Source organism: Chamaea fasciata, unplaced genomic scaffold (genome assembly GCF_029207755.1).
Source record: "Chamaea fasciata isolate MVZ Bird 193981 ecotype frontalis unplaced genomic scaffold, bChaFas1.0.hap1 SCAF_24, whole genome shotgun sequence".
Lineage (NCBI taxonomy): Eukaryota > Metazoa > Chordata > Aves > Passeriformes > Sylviidae > Chamaea > Chamaea fasciata.
Genome location: NW_027094109.1, coordinates 5,580,167 through 5,603,104, shown reverse-complemented (window position 1 = coordinate 5,603,104; position 22,938 = coordinate 5,580,167). Strand labels below are relative to the sequence as shown.

The following is a 22,938-nucleotide window of genomic DNA, read 5'->3' as shown; positions in this document are numbered from 1 at the left end:
GAACCAGGGCAGGGGACAGCAGAGATGTGTCCTCAGGTGGAGCGGTCCCCACTCCACATGCCAGAGCAGTTTTAAAGCCAGCCCAGGGATTTTTGGGCAGTGCAAACCCCACAAGTTATTCTTGATTCATTCCTTGTTACTAATTACTCCTCAGGACACTGCTCATGTGACAGAGATAATCACACCCAGCACTGTCACTTCTGCCTCTGGACACTGCGACCTGACGGCCTTGGAGCACAGGAATTGTGCAAGAACCATTCCCTCACTGCCTTTCCTCAGCTTCCCAACTCCAGGAATATCCAGGATAACTGGGGTAGCGTCCATTTGAACTCCTCTCACGGGTTCATCCTGCTGCAACGACCTCCACTGAATTTTGGGGTTGATTCAAGGGTTAATCCTTGCAATCCCTCCCCAGGGCTCTGCCACCACTGGGGCTGTGACATTCCCACTTCAGTTTCCTCAGTTTTCCACCCCCTGCTCCCTTTGGCTCTCCAGTTTGGATCAGAAGTGGGTTTTTTTTATTGCCCACCGCACCAGCTGCACGCACAGAGAAAGGTCTGCTGGCCACAGGAAGAAACGTGCCTGCAGCACAGGAAACCAACTGATAAGAAGAGAAAAAGAAATAAAGATAACGTAGTTCCCACTCTCAAAAATGCTTCTCTGCTTGATCAAGAGGCAAAGCAGCACCAAAACTCACATTATTAAGTATCATAAATTAATTCATTATTTAATCAGAGAGAAATCAAAGACTTTTGTGGGGTTTGCCTCCTCTCTCCAAAGCTGCTTCATTTATTTACCACGGCACAATTCTGAATTTCCCACCAGCTGGGTGGCTGGGCTGGGCAAAACAGGAAGGTCTTGAGGAAAAGGAGAGGAACCAACCCCAGTCTGAGAACCCAGACGGGGCAGAGCGCTGCCAGGGCGATCCTCGTGGAACATCTGCTCCTGCCCCGGTGTAACCCAGGGCTGGCTGCAGGGGACACTGAGCAGGGCTGGGGGAACCCATCGAGCCGAGGCTGATTTCACTTCACAATCGTCTCCTCTCCCTTGTAAACGACCACGTTCTGCTCCGTCTCATGCACCTCCACTTTGTAGAGCATCCCCTGGGGCAGGAGCCGCTGCAGGTTGTCCCAGATGAACACGGCGACGTTCTCGGTGGTGCTGAGGGGGAGCGGCAGCAGGGTCAGAAAGGGCAGAAATGACACCGGTGCTCGAGGCAGCTGCAGCCAGGCCGGGCTGGCGGGAGGCTGAAGGGCAGCTGGTGACACCTGGATGACGTGGGGATTGTGCCATGGGGATTTCACCAGCTGTGGGGGCGGAGGGGGCAGGTGCTGCCTGGCCAGGCTGATGTGACCAGGGGATGTGTCCACACACAGGTGTGCTCAGCACACAGGTGAACGATCAGACCCTGGAGACTGTTCCAAGCCCTCCAGGAGCCCCCATCACCCACCTGACCACCTCAGAGAAGTAGGGCACATCCTTGTCCAGGTTCTTGTGGTCCAGCGGCTCCATGATCGCTTCCTGCAGGGAGGGGACGGTGACAACCCTGTCCCTGCCTGGCCTGAGGCTCAGAGAGCTCCACACAGCCAGGCAGCAGGATGGGAAAAAAGGGAAAGAGCCCCAAACCCAGCTGTGAAATCCCCAGCTGGAGACGTGCCGCTGCCTGACATAACCCAGCTAAGGCGTTTAAGTCCTCAATTATTCCTTCATTTCTTTTTTTTATGTCCTGCCATCCTCAGCTCACCACGTCACCAGCCAAATTGCTGAGCTGCAATCAATTCTCCCAGGGGATCAGAAGGAAAACTGGGCTGTTCTTACCTGCATGTATTCCTTCAGGTCTGTCAGGTTCATCACCATCCCCGACACAGGGTCAATCTGCAGGGGAAGCACACAGGAGATCAGTAGCCTGGCAACAGAAATCAGGCAGGAATATCTGTGCTCAGGCCAGCTGAGCCACGAGGAAAACATCTCTCCAATGTCAGAGGGCTCCAGCTCCACCCCTGTGATGTTCCCAAGGGCTTGATACAGCCTGGAAACGATTCCAGAGGTTCCACTCTCTCCTAGCAGCTGACGCCAAGGAGAAAGGACTCCCTGGAAGAGTCTTCAAGCATGATGATAAAAGCGTGAAAACAGCATTAAACTGCAAATCCTTGCTGTGAACAGGACAATGGCCAAGGAAAACCTCCCTCCCTAGTGATGTGCACAGAGTTCCCAAAAAACCCTGGGAAATCCAGGCAGGGAGCCAGAGCTGTGGGGATTCTGCCACACTGAGGAACAGAAAAGATTGTGGTTGCACTCACCTCTCCACGCACAGTGACTACCACTGAAAAAATAAAGAAAAAGAAAAGATCAGGTCACTGTGATGCCCATGAACCCAAAACCAAACCTGCTGCTGCTGCTGGGGACACACAAGCCATTCCCTGCACGCTCAGGAGTGGGACTGTTTTGACAAAATGAGGGGATGCTCCATGAAAACAATGACTCAGAGGCACAAAAATCCTTCCCCGAGGTCTGGTGCCCAAGCCAGGCGGAGATCAGCCTGTCTTCCCTGATGAAGCACCTCCTCAGCAGAGGTTTCAAGGTGCCAACAACACAGGGAGCCACTCCAGGAACTGGAGAGATCTAATTCTGCGTGCTCGGGGTGTAGAAATGGGAGAACTTGTGGAAAAAACCGCTCCAATAACGTTTGCAGGCTGTTTAATTTGCATGGCTTTTGCTTAGAAAAGTCTGTTCCAATCAGAATGACTCTGCAGGGTGTAAACGAGCGGGTTTGATTCAAGAAGTGGCATTTGAAGATAAATATTTATTATCTATTCAGCTGAATTGATGGCAAACCCGTGCTAGGGTTCAACTCCCTGCTGCTGAGATTTCCTCCTAATTCTGAATAAAAACACAAACCCAGGCACTAAACGCTGGATCAGGCTGCTGAGAGCGAGTGGCCCAGCCCTGCTGGGGGTTATCCCCACCCCGAGGGCAGCATCACTCCCTGAGCAGGGATGGAAATCATTTCCTACCTTTGTAGTTGTGCCCGTGGCCATTTGGATTGTTGCACTTCCCAAACAGCTTCAGGTTCTCCTCGTCACTCAGGGACTTGCTGTGGGAAAGGCAGGAATGGTCCAGCTGTCCATGGATTCACCCAGCTCTGCTTTTCAGCCCCATCTATTCCCTCTCCCACACTGAACCCAGCAGCTCAAAGGCACAGACACAGAGGAGTGTTTGGCCCATGGAATGATGCTGTTGACGGCAGTGAAGCTTTTCTCGCTGTGGTTTTGTGTCTGTTTCCCAGCAGCCGCCTGACAGCACTGCTGGAGAAACGTTCAACATCTGGGCCCCAAATCATCACTGAGGCCTGGAGCAAGCTGCACATCTGGGTTTACTCTTAATTAACAAAGCTTAGGGAAGCCTCTCCAAGAAGTGCAAAGGAATTCCCTCTGAATCTTCCCTTTGAAGCAATCCAGGGGCTGGCCTGAGTGGTTCAGGTCAAGGCACATTTTGGGAACACCACAGAATCCCAGGATCAGAACGGTGTGATCACGGAGCCCAAGCTGTGACCCAGAGCACTGGATGCCACATCCAGGGGTTCCTTGGGCACCTTCAGGTTTGGGGACAACCTGGGCAGCCCCTGCCAAGGCCTGACCACCCTTTCCATGGAGAAATTCCTGCTGATGTCCAGCCTAAACCACCTGTGGCCCAGCTCCAGGCTGTTTCCCCTTGTCCTATCGCTCCTGGCCTGAGAGAAGAGGCCGAGCACAAAACCTGCTCTGAGGCAGTTCCAGGTCACAGCCCTCTTTGGGAATATATCAATTCTGGGGAAAAAACCAGCAGACCGGGGGGGCACAGGGCGGTGTTTCCAAATAAATATATCAATTTTGGGGGGAAAACCAGCAGACCGGGGGGCACAGGGCGGTGTTTCCAAATAAATATATCAATTTTGGGGGGAAAACCAGCAGACCGGGGGGCACAGGGCGGTGTTTCCAAATAAATATATCAATTTTGGGGGGAAAACCAGCAGACCGGGGGGCACAGGGCGGTGTTTCCAAAGCGAAAGCGCCGCCGGCTCTGTCCAAACACGGAACTGCAGGCGGGCACTGGCGGATGGCAGCGGGAAGGGGCTGAGCCAGGCAGAGAACCGGGAAGCGCCGTGCGGGCTCCGAGCCTCCCCCGGCGGGGCTCACCTGTGCGGGGCCGCTCACCTGTGCGGGGCCGCTCACCTGTGCAGGCGGTGGCAGGCGCTGAAGGTGACGGAGCGCGACAGCCGCGCCAGGCGGGCCGAGCGCGGCGACATCGCGGGGACGGAGCGGGGACGGAGCGGGGACGGAGCGGGGCGGCTCCAGCCCGGCCCCGGGGCGGCTCCAGCCCGCGGGATCCGCCCGCCGAGATCCGGGGATGCTCCGGTCCCTCCGTGCCGCTGATGCTCTAATTCCTCTCCGTGTTCAGCTCTGGGCATGCTCCAATCCCCCGGTGGCGATGTCGGATCCGGGGATGCTCCAATCCCCGCCGTGTTCAGCCCCGGGATGCTCCGGTCCCTCCGTGCCGGTGTCGGACCAGGGGATGCTCCGGTCCCTCCGTGCCGGTGATGGATGCGGGGATGCTCCAATTCCTCCCGATGTTCAGCTCCGGAGATGCTCCGGTCCCTCCGTGCCAGTGGCGGAGCAGGGGATGCTCCAATCCCCGCCGTGTTCGGCCCCGGGGATGCTGCGGTCCCTCCGTGCCGGTGTAAAAGATCTCGTCCCCATCCCTAATTTTGTTCACCTTCTGAGCTGAAGATTTCTACGGCTCAGCGGTGTGATGTGCTCACGCTGTCCAGCACTGCCAGGGAGCTGTCCCTGTCTCTCTCCGGTGTTGTGTGACACCTCCCCAGAGCTGGTGCTGGTGACAGGAGCCCGGAGCGCTGGCAGGGGCATTGCCAGTGCCCGGCACAGCCCTCATGGTTACAGAGAAACCTTTAAATACACGCTCCATAAATAAATGCTGGGAGACAAAGATTCCCCAGCCACAGGTACTGTAGTTATTTTGTGGGGATCTGGAGATTTCCAGCCTGATTTGGGGGGTTTGTGCCCTGCAGGGCATCCTTCCTCCCCTGCACTTGTGCTGCCCAGCCCTGCCCTGGGTCCCTGGCAGCCTGGAATTCACACCAGGTTGCACCTGAGCCTCTGACCCCTTTTCCCACCTCAACGAGAGAAAAAAATAAAAAAAAAAATTTAAAAAAGAGAACCAGTGGTGCCTGAACTCCATTAAACACTTCTGAGCATCCTGCTGCCGGTGCTGGGGTGCGGCAGGAGGGCGGGATGATGTGACAGTGACCGGAGGCTGCAGGGCAGGGCTGGGACGGCAGCACGGGAGCTGTTTGCCATCTAGTGGCTTCCACCAGCTCTGGCTGAGCCTCCTCTGCCTCTCCCAGGGCAGCGGCCCTGAGCTAAAATCCTTTTTCTCTTCCCAAGACGTGTAAGGAAGGTGAAGGAAGGGCAGAGGAGGTAAAGCCCCACGGGTGAAAGGGCTCGTTTACTGCTCAAGGAAATGACTCAAATAATTCTTCAGGCTTCTCACAAGGAAGAAGCAGAAGTGGAAGTCTTCACTTTTCACCCACCCACCTGAACAGCGCAGAGGTCAGGGGCTGGAGAAGCCTGGATGACACAGGGGGGCTGGAGTTTGTCCTGCCCTGCTTTACCTCAAAGGGATACCAAGGCCACAGGGGAGCTCTCCGTGTTCCCAACTGGGTTTCCTACTGGTTAAACTGGGAGGAAGGCAGGAAGTGTCAGCTAGCAGAGCTGTATCCTGCCCTGGAGATGTGTCCCCCACATCTACAAGACCGTGTGAGGGCAGGGAAAGAGAGGAAAAACTCCCCAAGGTTTTATTTGAGGGCACTGCTATGGTACAGAAACAAAAGCGCAAGCACAGCTTCTGTGAGTGTCTGCCTCTACCCTCTGGAGCCCACTGAAGGCAACCTCGATGCAAGGGGGGGGCTTGACTCCCCTTCACTGGGCCCACCTGTCACCTGTTGGGTTTTCCTCCTCTCTCCTGCTTTACATATTTCAGCCAAAGCCCCGAGTGCTGATGTTATCTCCCCCTCAGAGCACATTGCTGCCAAAGGAAGGGGTTGATCCGTTTTCCACCTTCTCCCTTGCAAGCCTCAACCTGGCATCCTTTGCGAAATGCTGCTACAGCTGGTCTAGCAGGATAGTAAAAAGAAATGCAGCTAAAGCAGTGGGCTGTGGGAGCAGAGGGGCTTCTGCCTTCCTTGGCTGCATTTTGATAGGAATACAGGTTATGGTGGAGAAAAAGCAATTCCTTCATCGCAGACGTGATGGAAAGGTGGGAGCTGAAAGCAGCAGAGGGCTTTTCTGAGCCTGGCTGGGCCCCAGGTCCCGGGAGGTGCCCAGGAGTCCCTCAGTGTGCACTGAAGACGCCGTGGAACCCGTAAGGCATTGGCACCCCGACCTCTGCTCGCCCCAGCTCCTGGAAGGTCTCTGCATCCAGGACGAGCAGGAAAGCACTTTGGTTCTGCAGGAGGAGGAGGAGAAAGGCAGAGTGAGTGTCCAGGCTGCACGCCTTTGCACACAAAGGCACAAAGCAGGCCCTGGAGACCAAACCTGTAGGGCAGGAGCGCTGAGACCCACAGGCTGCGCTTGGGAAACACTGACACTGAGCAAAACTCCTACACTGCCTGTGCTTGGCCATGACAGAGCCGGGCACTCTGGGGAGCAAGGAACCTGCCAGGGAGCCTCAGGCTCAGTGTTGAGGTTTAAAAAGTGAATTAATGCTGTGTGACTTTGACAAACTACTGCCAGCACCTTACCTCAGCGGGGGAGACCACCACAGACAAGATGACTCCGCTGTCCTCTGCCGTGGCGTTAGGCACTGGCACAAACACAGGCTCTGATGGGTAGCATCCCTCCTCCCGCCAAATCTAGCAAGCACAGGAACATCTGGATGAGTCTCGGGGACACAGGGATGAGTTTCAGGGACACAGGGATGAGTTTCAGGGACACAGAGATGAGTTTAATTTCATTAATGCTTGTCTACTACAGGGAGCAGAGTTACGAGTGCTCCCCACAAAGGCACCTGGAAATACTCTGTGCTCCAAGAAACTTTGAGTTCAACCTTTTAATGATTCTTTTTTTCATTCCAGGGGTGTGATGGTGCCGTCCTCTCCTGCTTGGCGACTGTGCCACGTTCACAAGGCGCCAGGTGAGGGATGAAACTGGGAGTCTCATCCCAGACCCATCTGGGCAAAGCCCTAAAGCCCCCAGTGAGCGACACACCTTCAAATCCACTTCAGTGGAAGGACTTGATGAGCTCACCTTGAAATTCTTGGTCTCCACATCAACCTTGATCAAGGAATCACCAACCAAGTGGCCGAAGCCGCAGCCGTAGAAGAAGCGGTACCTGCGGCCGTTGTAGGAGCTGTAATTGATCTGGGGGAACTCCAGGCCCCCGACCTTCTCAAAGCCCTCAGGGTGCAGATTTTCGTGCGTGCACCAGACCTGGGAGGAATGTGCAGAAATCACAGCGGGGTCGGCTCAGCTCGGACAGGGCGGGAGAGCTGGCTGGTCCCGCCAAGCACTGCACAACCAGGAGTGGTTAAAGCTCTGAGGCACAGGGCAGGAGCTGCAGCATAAATGGGTTTAGGGTCATTTAGGGTTGGATACACACCTTGCCATCTGCACCTTTCACAGCCTTAGCCTGGGTGTAAGGCAGTGGGTTCAGGTTTTTCCCCACGGGTGTGTCTGGATCCACGTGCAGAGGGAGAACAAAGCGGCGAGGGAAAGCCCTGGGAACGGAGGCATAAACCTGTTACAGAGACACAAAGTGCTGGTGACGGGGACAGGACACACACTTCAGCCTGACTGCACTTTTGGGGAACAATTCTGAAGCTTTAGACACCCCTGAATTATTATTCTTCTTCTTCTTTTCCTTGTGTGTTTGACCAAGTTCTGGTAAGGTAAAGCACATAATGAAAAGAGGAAGTTCCCTGCACGTTCCAGTAATTTACAGCAGAAACCAAACCCACAAGAATTAAAAGTGTCAGCATTGCTCTCCCAGTAATTAATGCTGAGTTGGGTATGCAAATCAGCCCATTATCTCCAAATCCAGCAGTGGCACAGACAATGCACTGTGTTTTAGTTAGAACAGGTTTATATTGATTTATATCACTCTGTGGAGACGCAGGAGAGCACTGTGCCTTCAGTGCCTGGAGTTACCCTGCAGGATTCCCTGTCCTGAGCTCAGGAACACGTGGATCCGTAGCTGGAAGTGCAGGGGAATGATGATGGATTTACCTGGGGAGCAAAGTGCAGCCCCCAGTGTGGCGGACACATTGAGAGGGATGATTCCACCACTGCCACTAAAGCTCTGCCCAAGCCAAGTTTATAACCCATCATATTCTCTTACAAATAAAGTAGATAAAGACTCTGTTTTGGTGCCTTTCATTTACCTCAATCTGCAGCTCACCAGTTCAGTTGTGAAACTTCACTTTAATCACGTGCGTTAATCCTGAAACTCCGCTTTCAAAACTCTTCTGGTTCACGTAACCTGGCTGAGGAACTGTGCCAGACAAGACTCCCTGCCAGGCTTAGTGAGCCAGCAAATTTGGGGAAAGGAGACAAGCCATGCCCAGACATTCCTGAGGCTTTTGATGCAGTGAAGTTTGAAATTCTCTGCGTGTGTGTGTGGGGGTAAAGTGTGGTGGTGACACCACTTGTCACTGGGAGAACGCGGGAAACACAGACCCAGCGTTGACAACACCAGGACACCTTCAGCCTCATCAAATCCCACCTGGGCTCTGCTCAGAGGACGACAAAATAAAAAAAAAAAAAAAATCTGGGATTAACACTCTGCCCTGCTTGAATATGCTCAAAAAAGGCTTGAAAAAAAGCCCCAAATAAATGGCAGAAGAAAGCAGAAGGCGATGGGACACAGTTGTGCTCCTTTCAGGTCGGGGCTGAGTCGGTTCCAGACAGCTCACGACACAGACAGAGGAAGTTCAGCCCTGTCTGGACATGCAGCACTCTGGGTTTCCTACAGACAAATCTGCGGGGTGAGAAACTGAAAGCACCCCCACTTTTCCCATGTGGGACCTCTATGCAAAATAATGCCCCTCACACGGCCTGAGATGGGGCTTTTCACAGAGCTGGGCACAAGAAATAATTTATATGAACGTGCTGTTGTGAGGTGACTGCGGGAACAGCGTAGGGCTTTCTGTGGTATTTCTGTGATTTTCATAAAAACTGCTCCTTCTCTGAAGTAATGCCCTAAAGAACAGGGTTCCTTTTTCTTTTTCTGTTTTTTTTCCATGTAGAAGTCATGCTACAACTTATTTTGCATCATTTCTTGGGGGGGAATTGTATTATGCAAGGGTAAGGAAAATGAATGTCATTAAACCCAAGGTTTTAAAGCAGAAATAAATTCTGCCAGGCTATGGAGCTCCGTGTTACACACACAGAGCTTGAAGAGTTCCAAGGGCACGCTCCATGGAGAGAGATTTATGAGGAGAGAAAGCATCAAGAGATGATCATTTCAGTTTTTATGGAGTTGTGGTTGTGTGTGGGCTCGATGTTTCTGGGTCTGAGGCATTTTAGCTTGTTAGCAGCTGCTAACTTTTTTTCCAAGGAAAAATTTCTCAAGAAAGCTTCTTCTCCAAACAATCTTGGCAAAACAACTCTCCCTTCTCCAAACAATCTTTCTCCAGGTGGTGTTGGACTGTTTCTCTGCTTTAGCCAATGGGATCAGAGAGGTGTCGTTCCTATTCACCAACCCTGTTAAGTCTGTATCTAATTCTACTACCTTTTATAAGATTTATTACCTTATAAAAGGCAGTAAAAAAAAATTAGAAAATAAAACCTTTTTTTCTATGCTCTTTGCCTTCTGAAATATTTGGAGTCTTTCTTTTGTGTCCTACGGTTGGGTGTCGTCCCCATGTTGTTCTCCATCGTTCTCCATTCCACTTTGCTGCAGAGCAGCTGCAGCTGATGCTGGGGAAGCAGAGGCAGGGATCTCACCTGGTCCAGCCCTTCCCCGCTCCTCCTGAGGTTCTGCAGCGTGTACAGGGCCAGGCTGGTGCCCTCGTCCTGGCAGCACAGGTCCAGCACCACGCAGCCACGATCCTCGAAGGCGTTGATTTGGTGGAAGGTGACGAAGGGCTTGGAGCACCAGTGCCCTGGCAGGACCTGCAGGGAGCACGGGACAGCTGCTCCTCCTCTGCCTCACCTCACAGAGCCCTCTCCTCTCTGCCCCCCCATTTCATTGCCCGGGGTTTGCCTTCTCTCCCTGTGGTGCCACAAAAGGGCTGCTGGAAGCCAGTAAGGAGCAAAACCAGGAGGAGAAAACCCAAAACATCAAGCAGCCCCTTGCTGTGCATCTTTCCCTTTTCACACCCTGTGGTACCTGGGACCTGCATGTCAATCCCTGCGCTGAGGTCTCGTGAGCTCCAAACTGCTGCTTCCTGCCTGTCCTTCTAGGGCTGGCCAAGAAATGAATGAGCAGAGAGGAAAATGCACGAAGAAACCCCATTTCAAACAAATCTACACCCCTGCTGTAAAGCCTTTCCTGCAGTAACCTATGGATCGAGTTTCAAACTCCCCGTGGCTGCTACGTAGCACTTTTGGGATCTGAAGTTCCAGGTTAGCTCCTGCAGGGGCCAAAGACCCCCTCACCTCCCCAGTGTGCTTGTTCACCACGTGGAAGTAGGTGTTGTGCTGGGGCTCCCAGTTTATCCCGTCATAAATGGCTTTCCCACAGAGCTTGGAGGTGATGATCTTCAACAAGTTCAGCTTGAGGGGCTGCTCGATGAAAACGATGTAGTTTTCAGTCATTCCTGAGGGGAGGAGGAAGGAGTATCACCCCAAAGATGAGGCAAGAAAACATCCCGAGGGCGGAGAGAACCGGGGAGCCCTTCCTGCACCCCCAGATTCCCGGAGTTTGGGGTGGGACCTTACCGAAGCTGTGGTAGTAGGATGGCTTTGCCCTGTCCATGGGAGGGATGGAGCACAGCACTTTGGCCCCCTCCAACGTGTCCCCCTGGCCTGGCTCCTGTGGGGGGACCCTGATGATGTTGTAGCTGGATCCTGGAAAGGGGGAAAAGGTGTTCAAAGCGAACTCAGGCTCTGCTCCTTCCTTGGAAGCACCTCTCCTAAACCGAGCAGAAACCCAACAGGCAGTAAATCATTCTACAGATGATTTATCTGCCAAAAGAAAAACAAAACAAACAAAAAAAAAGAAGCTTGAGAGGAAGCAGAAGGATCTTGTCAGTCTGGGAGAATGCCAGCTCTGCCTGCAGTGCTCTCCTGCAAGAACAGGGGCAGGATGAAAACCAAGCTCACAGGAAATGAGAACTCTGAGCCTTGGTGATGCTCATTTAATAAACCTGAGCACAGGAGCAGGAAAGGATGGCATTTTTGAATAATAATAAAAATAATAATCTAGAGTTCGGTGTGCCCAGCTGAAAAAAGCACGTGGTACAGAGCTGGTGTTTGCTGAGGCCAAAAGGAAATGAAAGCAGCAAGAATGAAAAATGGTCAGAAACAGGGAAAACGTGGAGCTGGCCCGAGGGATCACAATAAAGGGCAGCGGCTGTTTGCAGAGGCCTCTGGAAAAGAAGGATTTCACACAGCTGGCAGGGACTGACAGCTCTGAGCAGCCATGGGGGTGGAACAGCATCCCATCAAGATGCTCAGAGTTCTGAGAAGTAGAAAAATATCCCAGAAAATTCAGCTTTGCTGTAAGACAGCCAGGTGACTGGATAAATTCTGTCTTCTCTCCTGCAAAAACCCTTATGGTGCTCATCAAAAGCCTATCACTGTTAGTGAAAAACATGTGACTAATTGTTAAATTTCTCCAGATGAGGCTTCAGCAGTGGATGGGACTTTAAAGAAACATTCTCCTGTTTTCCAGCAGAGCTTGGGAGAGTCAGAGGAGAATCTGCTGGATATTCACAGGCCAAAGTCCAGAAGCACCTAAAACTAAATCCTGAGAGGAGCCAGCTTTATGGCACAGACTGACACTGACATTTTGACTCAGAAACAGCAATTTCCAGGTCTCTTTGGGTGTTTCTTCAACAGCTGCTGCTGGAAGCAGCACCAAGAGGTTTTTTGCACGCCCTGCCCAAAACCCCAGGCTGGCTGTGCCCAGCTTACCATGCTTCCCGTAGGAATTGCCCATGTTGTAGGTTGTCCCGTCAGACTCGTAGTGGGGATGAGCTGTGGCCCCATTCACTGCAATGAACTTGCTCCAGTCCACCTGCAAATGCCAAAGGTTTTCAGTCAGGGCAGAACTTTCTGTAGGGTCGGTTTTGTGGGAGTCTGAGGGAGAAGAGCAGATTTTATTCGTTGTTAATAACGTGGCATCGGGACTCCAGCCTTCATTCTGCCTGCAGTCTTCCTGAAATCCTGGAAAATAAGGATATTCCTCTCTCAGTAAAGCAGGACTAGCAGCAGTAGACACTCCTTGGAAGACACAGATGTTCCTTAAGGTACAAGTGTTGTCCCAGTGGGAACGTTGCCCATAATAAGCACAGGCAGGTGAGTGAAGGGACAGTCACTGCCCCAAAAAATCACCACGAGTTTGGTCACTGGAAGCTCAGAAAACCAGGTGCTATTAAGGCATCTCACATGGGGGAGTTTAAATGTGAAATCATCCCTTCCATTTCCTCACTTAGCCAAAAAAATAATACCAGCCTGCATCTAAAAAAAAAAAAAAAAAACCAGGTTGAGGGTTGTTTTTTTTTCATTTTATGACAGGATGGTTCAACGGAGCTGAACCTAAAAATCCCCCCCGTGTCTTTTCATGGCTGCATTTTGGTTTACAGATAGATCAGCTGGAAAATCACCCAGGACACCTCAGTGGCTGTGCTTTGCATACAGTAAATTCATGACTCACTACTGATCCTGCAGGGAGGGGTTCCTGGAGCGGCTCCCTCAAGGCCCGAGGGATGCTCTGAGCTGGCATTTTTTTGGTGTCAAACATGTCCAGCAGTAAATAGTGATTTAGGAAGGGCAGAATCCTCCCTCAGCCCTTCTCACAGCTGTCCAACCCAAATCCCCTCTAAGGGTGCAGGCAGGGGGGCACGTGGCTTGTGCTGCCCTGTCACAGGTCACCTTCTGTCACAGCCAGCCACGCTCCTGGGAGAGGATGCACAGGGTAAAACTCCTCTGATGTTTTGATAATTTCCTAGCAGGGGGGAGAAAATCAAGTGGCAGCTGAACCACCCCTTTGCAGCAGAGGGTTTGATCAGGGGCGGCTTTGGAGTGTGCAAAGCTGGAGGCGTAAAAAGCCGATAAAGGGAGTTGATATGAAGGCAAAGCACCAGGGAAAAGGCAGATGTGAGATCAGCAATGCTCACTTTTTTTCTTGCACACAGGAAAAGGTTGTTTCCTGTTCTGCTGAGAGGTGCAGACAAGCCCGGGCAAGCAGAGAGAGCAGGGGAGAAACCCCAGCTGTGCCCGGCCGGGCAGTGACAGCACCTCCACCCCTGAGAGCTGCCCCGCTGCTGCACAGCTTCTTCAGGGACTCACAACAGAGATGCTGCAGCTCCAGACAAATTCCTTTGGAACTGGAGCTCCCCTTGATCCAGGATGTGTACCCCAGCTCCCTCATCCCACCTGCCCACACCTTTTCCTTTGTTTCCAGCGTCTCCGGGTCCACCTTGTGCATGAAGATATTCTCGTTGCTGACGTAGTAATCCCCTTTGTACAGCACGTAGTTCACACTGCAGTTGTCACTGGGCTCTGAAACAGAAATCCCGGAGTTGTGCACAGCTCTGTGCAGCTCATGTCACATTATGGCAAGTTAGATGTGTTTGAACAAATAAACCCATTTGCAGTGACGTTAATCCCCTGCGGGATTGATTGGAAATATCTCGCTAATCTACAAAGGGAAACTGTCTGTGCAGGGACAAGGGTGACAGGGACAAGGACGGGGATGGGGATCGCTGCTGGAGCTGGGCAAAGGCAGAGGGGGGGATGTGGATAGGTCTGGAATGCCTTGAGGGAGCTGGGGTGGGGATCTGGGAGGTGTCACCATGAGTGGAGGTGGGAGCACCTCAGGAAAGGACAGACGACGTGGCAGGAGGGAAGAGGACGAACAGAGGATGGTCACAGCACGAGCAACAGGCTGTGAACTTCAGACCTGGGCTGCTTTTAGTGGGGAACACTTTGCTTGCATTTAAGCCTCTTTCTTCCCTGACGTACACAGAATCCTAAAGGTCCTGGAACTTCCATTCCTGTGCAGCACCATCCCTCACCCTACTCAATAATCTCCTGCCCCTTAGTCCAGGAAGGGAGGGATTAGCCCACTTACCCTACAAGCTTAGCAAGGCAAGGTGTTCTAAGGGCAAAGCTGTGTCTCAGGTAGAACATCAGGGTGTAATGCTCATTATCAGCACTGCACAGGATGTTCTCTCGGGGAGAGCTGTCTTTGGGAAATTCTCAAAAAGATCCGGGATTGAGCGAGCTGAAGTGGCACTAAAACATTGAACTCTGCCCTCCCCCAGCTGAGGCCGACACCAAATTTGCATAATTTTGGCGTTTGGGTCACAGAAAGTCTGAAAGTCTGCCAGACTTCCTCACTCCTCCTTTTCCACCTGACCACAAGTTCCTCCAAGAAAATCTCAGAAGGCTTGTCATCTTTTTACAGAACATTTTACAGTTTTCACACGCTCTTACGGATCGGCTCGAAGCGGGACAGGAAGCGCCCGAAGATGCTCTTGCAGGGGTCTGGCATGGCCAAGGTGCCAAACTCGGAGGCCACAATTCGGTTGTGCTGGCTGTTTCTCAGGTAGGAGCTGCTCTGCAGGAACCTGCTCCTGTAGGTCACCGTGCCGTGGGCCAGCTGGAACTGGTGCAGCAGGGCCATGCCATCAAACCAGTGGTTAAACCTGCCAGGAGAGAGGAAAAAAAGAGATTTAGAGGAGTTGGGCATTGTGTGATGCTCTGTGGTAGCCTCTTTTAGGTTTAGTGATGTTTGGAAAAGCTGGCTCCCAGATTCCCTGAACTGTGAAACAGGCTCGGCTTTGTTTGGGAAAACACCTGAATCAAACAAAAAACCAAACCAAACCGATTTGCAGCAGTGGGATGTGATGTGTGAAAACGCCGTGTGTAAGGTTTTTTGGGCAATAATCTCTACACGGGTAAACCACCCGCTCCTGCACAGGGAGTAGAGTTTGTGCTGTACTGTGCAATAATACAAATGATTACTGCGAACCTAGAGGAGTTCAGCTCTCGGCTTCTTGCAGGATGTTGTTGTCTCCAAACCAGGGAATTTGTGACGCTCCCAGAACACGTGCTGGTCTGACTCCGGGAATACGAGGGGAGGAGCAGCTTTGGCCAGTTGCTGCCATCAGCTGAATTGTCAGTTACTGGAATGGCACATTCCCAGCCGCAGGGAGTGCGGCTTCTGGGAATATTTGAGTATATTATTCTTTAAAACTGGGTGGATTTGCTGCTAAAGCAGCTCGCACCATTTGGTGCGACCGACTCTCCAAATTCCTGCACATGATGTCAGAGTGCTCAGGGATGGAATTTTGTTCAGGACAGAGGACCAAAGCTGGGGATGTTTTATTCCCCATCCCACCACGGTGGGTGGGTGAGAGCCTCTCTGCTCTCAGCTTTTCCAGCCTGGGTGCCCTCACCATTCAGCTCCTCTTTGCAGGAAATGGGAGTTCCCAAAGCGCTCTCAAAAGAGTGACATTGATATTTCTTCTTTCCCTTACCTAAAAAGAAACTAGAAGACGCTCTAAATAGTGATGGAGGGTCCCCCTAAGGTTTAGGCAGAGTTTAGGCCAGAACCATTTAAAATTTCATTTCGAGGAGACTTACTTGTCATTGCCAAACTCGAACTTGCCGGGGCCATTCCTCAGCAGGTTTCCATTAATCCACTTGGGAATATGTCCTTTGATCTTGGCTGGGATGGGCTCGGGGGTCTCCTCCACGCTCTGCACTAAGGGAGAGATGCACTGCAGCCCCCTGGGCCTGTGGCAGAGGATTTGCTCTTTGGATGGGCTGGGCAGGTAATTCTTGAAACCTGCAAAGAGAGCAGGGAGAACAAAAAGCAGGGAATTGAGATTTCCACTGGAATAAAGTGACAAACGCTAGATCTCGAGATTGGATGTCGGGGAGAAGAACATTCAGCATCTGCAAGCAGCCAAGTTGTGGTGGATACTCAAGGTAAAGCCACAAAGCCCAACGTATCCACAGGGAACTGAAAATCCTGTGGATTTTACTCTGCTCCAGTTAATCCACAAAAGACGCTAGTTCTGCAGCCCAAAGGAGGCAACAGAGCATGGGATGATAGAAAAGATAATAACTTTTCTTTTAATCAAAGAAACGCATATTTGGATTGAATTTCAGAAATAACTGAGAGAAGAAAAAAAAAATAACTATGATCCTAAAAAAGTGGAAGAACAAAAATGAGCCAAAGTCCATTTACAGGACAAAACAGATTTACAAGTTCTATTTGGCAGGGAAACAAGCAGAGAAGGATAATTTCTGATGGAGCCTCGGGTTTGACTGCACTAACCCCTTGTGAGTCCCAACTGGAGAACAAAAGCCCCAGGGGAGCATGAAGTGATTGGAATGCCATGAGCTACCAGTGATGTCAGTGATTGGCTCCCACAGCCTGGTTTGCAAAGCCTCATCAACACAAGGATTGTTTCAGCAATCCATTTAGCTGCAGAGGTGGATTTACCCACGGGTGCCTCCCTGCCCGGGCTGGCACCTGCCCATCCTGCCCTCAGAGCAGCTCTCTGCTGCTCTTCCCCGAGACCACGGAGTGCAGAACCAGCCTGGAACTGCTGAGCACGGAGGTGGCAGAGAAATACTGCTCAGAAAGGCACGTGGCAGGCAGAGCTCCATCACCCAGGGCTGCTGCAGACACCACACCCTGAGTGGAGTCCGGGCTGCTACAGAATTCACTCTGGTTTTTTGCTCCTTCACCACCGCTGCTTCTGGTCGGCATCCTTTGATCCAGGTGACCAAGTGTAGCTGCTGCCCAATTTCCCTCCTCTGAAACCCTTTGCTCAGCATCTCCAGAGGGAATTTGCTATTTCAGCCAGGATATCTGCCAAAGAGCTGAGCTGGCAGGCAGGATTCTTCTGAGCTTGTTTCTCTACACAAAAACACCCACAGGCTGGGTGTGAGGATTGCAGGAAGGTAAAATGCAAGACTCCAATGTAGGTCTCCAATCTGCCAGTCCCCAAATACTCCCTTAGATCTCTGAAGTGTGAGCAGAAATGCGGATTTGGGTTGCAAAGGTTCGAAATATGGATTAAGGAATGAGAGGATCAAATCTGTAAGGAGATGTTTTTCATCCAAACAGAAACAAAGCTGGCATGACTCAGGATGGCACTACGTCAAAACTTTCTGGAGGGCACCGTAAATGGAAAGTTTGGAGAGGTGTATTCCACAGAAGAGCCTGACCAGGGCTGGAAAAGATCTCCTGAGTCCAGCCCTCCCAACTGCTGTACCAGGAATTCTTATATAAGAACTCTGTCTTAAAAGTTGTGATGTCTACAGACACTTATTCCCTCTTTGGATAACTTGTCCAGACAATCAGGAAAATGCTTTGAGTTTACCAAAGGACATGACTCTTGTTTTTCTGGCAGCTCTGGTGTGGGGTTTGGGTAGTTTTCCCTTCCCTGTGTTGTGTTTCGGGTGAAGAATCATATCACTTCCTAAGCTAAGTAAGCCAAGGTCTTTTTGTTTTCCTTGTCCTGTGATAACCATTCACGTGATCATCTCAGTAATCCTTCTTGAAATCTGATCTAGTTAGAACTCATCTCCTTAGAATTCATTCCAAAGCATTCCCTACAAAGTGGAGTTTCAATAGAACGGACTATAAACAACAAGAATATTTAAGGGAATGCCCCACACCCAGGCCAGAGAGGGAGAAAGAAGCACAGCAAGAGAATGGATTAATTTTTTTTTTCTTCTGGGCACCACTCAGATGAGCTGAAGATCTTGGCAGAAATGACTGCAAAATGGGAGCAAATCCCAACGCCCAGATGAGCCCAAACAGAAGTTTTCAGGAACAAGACAAGTCAATGCAGACAGTTCTGAATAGCTAGGAGGAGGGAAGGCACACAAGAAGAAGAAAAAAAATCATAGAAAAATATACATATCTTCCCTATTAAACGAAGATAGACTTGATTAATGGCTGTTACCTTTAATGTATCTTTGAGTTTATCTTTGAATGCATTGAGGACGTGGAACGCAGAAAACTCCCCCTCAACACGTTTCTGAGTAATTGCAAAGAAATATTTCACCTTCAGGGGAAAGCTCATAAAGTGATAAATTAAACCTTCTTGTAACATCCAGCTCCCCAAGAAGGGCCCGATCTCTCTCTCTCAAGAAGGCAGAAGACAGACTGGTTTTTAATATTAAATGATATGTAAATAAAATGACTCCCTCTGTTCTGGCCACGTTCTGAGATGGAAGAACTGGAACCCACAATTAAAGCCCGACAGTCCCAGTGGGGCTCTCTGTGTGTGCTTGAATGTCTGAAAACCAACACCAGATCACAACCTGCCCTCTCAGAACCCTCATTTCTCCACCACAGTTTCCATCCCACCTCAGACTTTTAAAAACAGGCTTAAGGTCTTTGGCATATCCGAGCTGAGGCAGTGCCAAACGTGGAGCTGGAACTTTCCTCCAATCTTTTCTAAACATAGCAGGCACTCACTGCAGAGTTATCCTGGGTGGCACTTAGTTCAGCTCCTGTTTCCCTGCACAGTGTGCCACGGTTTCACTGCCCAGAACAAACTGGCAGCCCAGCATTGATTATTTATTGATTGTTTAGATCCAGAAATAGGATGGAAGGACCAGGCTCTTGAAGAGAATGCTGCTGTGGGGGCAGGCACCATGAATAAGACATTAAATTGTACTTCAACACCAGTGGGTGGGACATGAAAACTGGAATGGTGAGACATTTGCTAACACTGGGATCACACGGGAGAGGGCAAAACCATTTTGATTTTAACCTACAGGTTCAAACCCAAGGCTCAGGAGCCACCTCTCCACGCACAGTCTTAGTGTTTGACTCAGAAGGACATCCAGAATTAAGGGCAAAATTTAGCAAATAGAACGCTCATTATATTCCTCGAGTAGGGAGAGTGAGGCAAGAATTCTGTTCTCCCTGAGGATCATTCCACCTGGGAATAATCCTCTGGCACAGGCTGCGTTCTGTTCCCTATAAAACACAGATTGGCACGAGACGGAAGCAAGGCAATTTCCCCCGACCCCCAGCCCGAAGAGGAGCTGTGGATTTGCGCCCTCCAGACCTTCCCCAGGGCTGGAGCTCGGAGCTCCCGCTGGGAATTCCGAAGGGAAGGTGCAGCACTTGCCTTGGGAGTGCCGGGCAGTGCCCGTGCCGGGCTCCTTGTTCCACGCAGCCGCTCGGTTCCCCATGGCCAGGGGCTCAGGCACCCACTTCCTCGCTAACAGCCGGAGGAGCAAAGGAAAGCAGAAAACAAACGACAGAAAGCACAGGGGGAAAAAATAAATTGAGACAAAGGGCAGGGGAAAGATCAAAAGGAGGAAAGGAGAAAGGCGGCAGTGAACTCCAGCACATGAAATAGTTGTTGATTTCCCAGCAGAGATACAGTCTGCACTTTGGGATATTCTGGTGGCACAACAAGGCAGATTTGAGATTTATTTTTTTTTCCAGCTCTTTGGATACCTCAGAAGCAACGCTTTAAATTTAAAAGGCACAAAAGCACCACTGCCATCAAAAAGTGGAAATTCCCGTGAGGTCCGCCACGATTTTTATTGGTTCCTAATTTCTGAAAACACGGCAAGCAAATAAACAAAAGAAGACAAGACAAAACAAAACCAAAAACAAACAAACAAACAAAAAATCCAAACAAAGAGCAGCTCAAGCTGTGCAACGATGACACAAAGAGCAGAGTCGGGCTGCGATATAAAATCCTGTGGGGCAGTTCACCATTTGCACGTTCGGGTTAAAGCCCCGGCAAGGATGCGGCTCCAAAGATCCCTCTCCCTGCCCACTCCCAGCTGGCTCCCCCGCGCAGGGAATCTGCCGTGTGCTGCTTTCCCAGCTCCAGACCATCTGCACTGCTGTAATCCTCGCCTCTGCCGTCTCTCCACTCAACAAATAACAGACATTTTCCTGCCATCTGACACAAAGACTCCGAATCGCTCTGTCGCCAGTTTCTGACGGCAGGAATCGTTCTCCCCACCCGTGTCAGCAGCAGCGGCAGCCCCTCTCCGAGGGGATGGGATGAGAGGGATCGTTTTTAACGCGGGTTTTTTTTTGTTTTGTTGTTTGTTTTTTTTTTACCTGGAATGAATTGCATCAGAGAGCAGAGGAAATGCAGCAGGTGAGCGAGCAGGAGGCTGGCGGCGGACAAAAGGATTTTGGCCAACATATTCCGCGGGGCAGAAGGCACGGGCTGGGAGCGGCCGGGCGGAGGTAGCGGTGCCAGGGCAGCGAGCAGGAGGCAGTGATGGTCGGCAGAGGTGAGCGCTGCCTCTCATCATCCTTTCACAATAAGAGCCGTGCCCGCAGCAGCAGCAGCAGCAGCGCCCTGCGCTCCGCGGACCGGGGCGGGTCCTGCCGCCGAACCCTCCGCGCACCTGGGCCAGGTGAGCTGCCACTGCCAGGGCACTGCGGCGCCTGCGGAAAACGCTCCAGAGCGCCGAGCTGGCCGCAGAGACGGGAAGACAGGCGGGAATTGGATGGGGATGTGTGTATCGGAGCAGCCAGGCTTCCAGGTAATTCCTACGGGAATTCCCGTCACCTCGCCTTCGTGTTCGCCTCCCAGAAATACTTGGGATGCGAAATACTTCTCTTTCAAAACCTGAGGAGCCATCTTGCACCCTAACGAATCTCAGGGTTTCGGGAGTATGGGTTGCCACGCCAGATTCCCCCAGCAAATCCAGGGGATTGGCCGTGCTCTGCTGCTCCCGGCTGAGCCGGACCGAGGACAGACCCTTCCCCGCGGGATTCCAGGAGCGAGCTGCCAGCGCTTTGGGATTGGGATGAAACAATTATTTTATCTCATTGAGCAGCTCTTCAAAGCTGCGCTGTGCCTGGAGAGGGAGCAGGGCAGCAGGCACAGCACTCCAGGGACCCCATTCCACAGACAGATTAGTTCTCATCCGAATCCTGCTGCGAATTAAGCTGATTTCTCCCTGTCCTTCCTGCATTTCTAGATCTCCTCTCTTATTATTCCCGCCCTTGAGTTGTGCATTTTCTCAACAAACCCAACTGCTTCAACCTTTTCCCACGGATCATCTTTTCTCAGCTCTTTATAACTTCTGTTTTCTGGAAATTTTGATTTTTCACTCAACCCTTCATCGTCTTGAGATCACAGTGAATTTTTAATGTACGTTATTGATGCATTTGGGACTTCTAGTGTGCTGCTCTTTATTAAATAGATTATATCCTCTAAAGTCCTTTTTCTAAATCATTTGGGATAATGTGGAATATGCAAAGCTGGAAGCAGACCACTGTACAATAACACAGAGGCTGATCTATGAGGAAAAGAAGAGTATTCATTGACTTTGTAACTAATTTCTTTGCCCCTACTTACTGATTGCTCTTATTTCCTATACCATCATACACGATGGGGTCAATGACCTTACACCAAGCTGTACCCACTGGTAATTTTTCCATTTTAAGCCAGCTATTCTCATAAAGGAATTTTTAAATTTATTGTTATCCATGTCATAGTTAAGACATTTCCTCCAGACTCCCTCCAGGATGGGATTTAGGCTGACTGAGCGATAAGCTATGAGCTCCTTTTTTTTTCCTGGCTGTTCCCCAGATGATGCAAAACGCCCACTCTGTTCTTTTCCACTGCCACCTTCAAAGACAACTCGAAGGTCAAACACTCTACCATTAGCAAAACTGGATTTTGATTAGTTCTGGACAGAAAGTCCTGAGCCTAAAACACCTCTACTAGAGTTGTTCTTTTTCTATTCTGACCCACATTTATGCTAAAAGGCAGTTTAATTTTAAGTAAAAAGTCAAAATCAGCCTTTTCTCAGGAAAGAATTCCCATCAGTTACAATCTAAACGCTCTGCATTATGTCATTTCCCATTTCTAGCTTTTAGGTAATAGAAGAGCAATGAGAGGAACTGAGTTTTTCATCACTTACACTTTCCAGCCTGTGAAGAAATTCACAGCAAGCTCAGAAATGCAAAGGCTCAGTGTCAAGATCCCCTTGACTCCAAGAGGGTCGGAACTTCGTCTAAGATGCTTCCAGATTTTAAGAAAAATCCATTTATATTCTGTTACTGATCTGTCATCTTAGACCTTCTTGCTAATTTATAGGCTGGAGCTTAAACGAGGAGGGGAGAAGCTTAAAAGAAAACGTAGTTACCGGCAGAGCTTTGCTGATCAGATTTAGCAGCTTTAAAGCCAATTAATTTTCTGTCCAAACCTCCTGCAGTAAAACTGGAAAGCGGATAGGGCTGGGATGGGTGCCAGGTGGGTTTCTCACTCCTCAGGGAGAGCATGAAGGAGCCTTAAGGGTCAGATCAGAACAGAAGACTACTTTTCTTTCTCCCAGTAAACACTGAAATCCATAATAGGCCCAATCAGCAGCATCATTCGTGGGCTGGATGAGTTGTCGTCAAATAGGAAAGTGATAAATTTTTATTTTTTAATGGTTTAGAAGGAAAACAGTGTGTAATGAGTGTGTCCATATATTAAGATGCTGAGCGGAACACTAAAGAGCAGCCAGCAGAAAAGTGATCTGTCTAATTAAATTAATTAATAATTATGGAAAGCTCCCATTAACCAGGGAGAGATAAAGGTATGATTAATTTATTTCCATTGCTGAAATATTATTTAACGCCACAAGATGAGAGGCTGACTTACTTTCAATGGATGTTTTAAACTTTCTGAACTCACCATTTCAAGCCTAAACTCTATAAAATAGATATTTAATTCATTTTACTTTTTAAAATACATATATCTTCTCA

At 50.4% G+C, this 22,938-nt stretch overlaps 2 protein-coding genes across 4 annotated transcripts; both read right to left on the bottom strand.

Annotated features, from left to right (window-relative positions):
- Positions 1 to 719: 719 nt before the first annotated feature.
- Positions 720 to 4,309, bottom strand: PTS (6-pyruvoyltetrahydropterin synthase). Its single transcript, XM_066203439.1, has 6 exons — positions 4,212 to 4,309; positions 3,015 to 3,094; positions 2,301 to 2,323; positions 1,819 to 1,875; positions 1,451 to 1,521; positions 720 to 1,161 (listed from the first exon to the last, which is right to left on the bottom strand). Exons 1-6 carry the CDS (start codon positions 4,283 to 4,285, stop codon positions 1,023 to 1,025), a joined length of 444 nt encoding a protein of 147 aa, XP_066059536.1. The 5' UTR covers positions 4,286 to 4,309; the 3' UTR covers positions 720 to 1,022.
- Positions 4,310 to 5,828: 1,519 nt separating this feature from the next.
- BCO2 (beta-carotene oxygenase 2) lies at positions 5,829 to 22,432 on the bottom strand. Of its 3 annotated transcripts, XM_066203399.1 has the most exons (13): positions 19,930 to 19,967; positions 19,331 to 19,423; positions 15,810 to 16,014; positions 14,658 to 14,869; positions 13,606 to 13,721; positions 12,132 to 12,234; positions 10,935 to 11,063; positions 10,653 to 10,813; positions 9,999 to 10,166; positions 7,654 to 7,791; positions 7,302 to 7,484; positions 6,797 to 6,907; positions 5,829 to 6,501 (listed from the first exon to the last, which is right to left on the bottom strand). In XM_066203399.1, the coding sequence occupies exons 2-13, from the start codon at positions 19,392 to 19,394 to the stop codon at positions 6,388 to 6,390; spliced, it is 1,704 nt and encodes a 567-aa protein (XP_066059496.1). In that variant the 5' UTR covers positions 19,395 to 19,423; positions 19,930 to 19,967; the 3' UTR covers positions 5,829 to 6,387. The 3 variants fall into 3 exon arrangements, with proteins under 3 accessions (XP_066059496.1, XP_066059498.1, XP_066059497.1); XM_066203401.1 differs by lacking the exons at positions 19,331 to 19,423; positions 19,930 to 19,967 and adding an exon at positions 22,335 to 22,432; XM_066203400.1 differs by lacking the exons at positions 19,331 to 19,423; positions 19,930 to 19,967 and adding an exon at positions 20,287 to 20,477.
- Between the last annotated feature and the right edge of the window lie 506 nt (positions 22,433 to 22,938).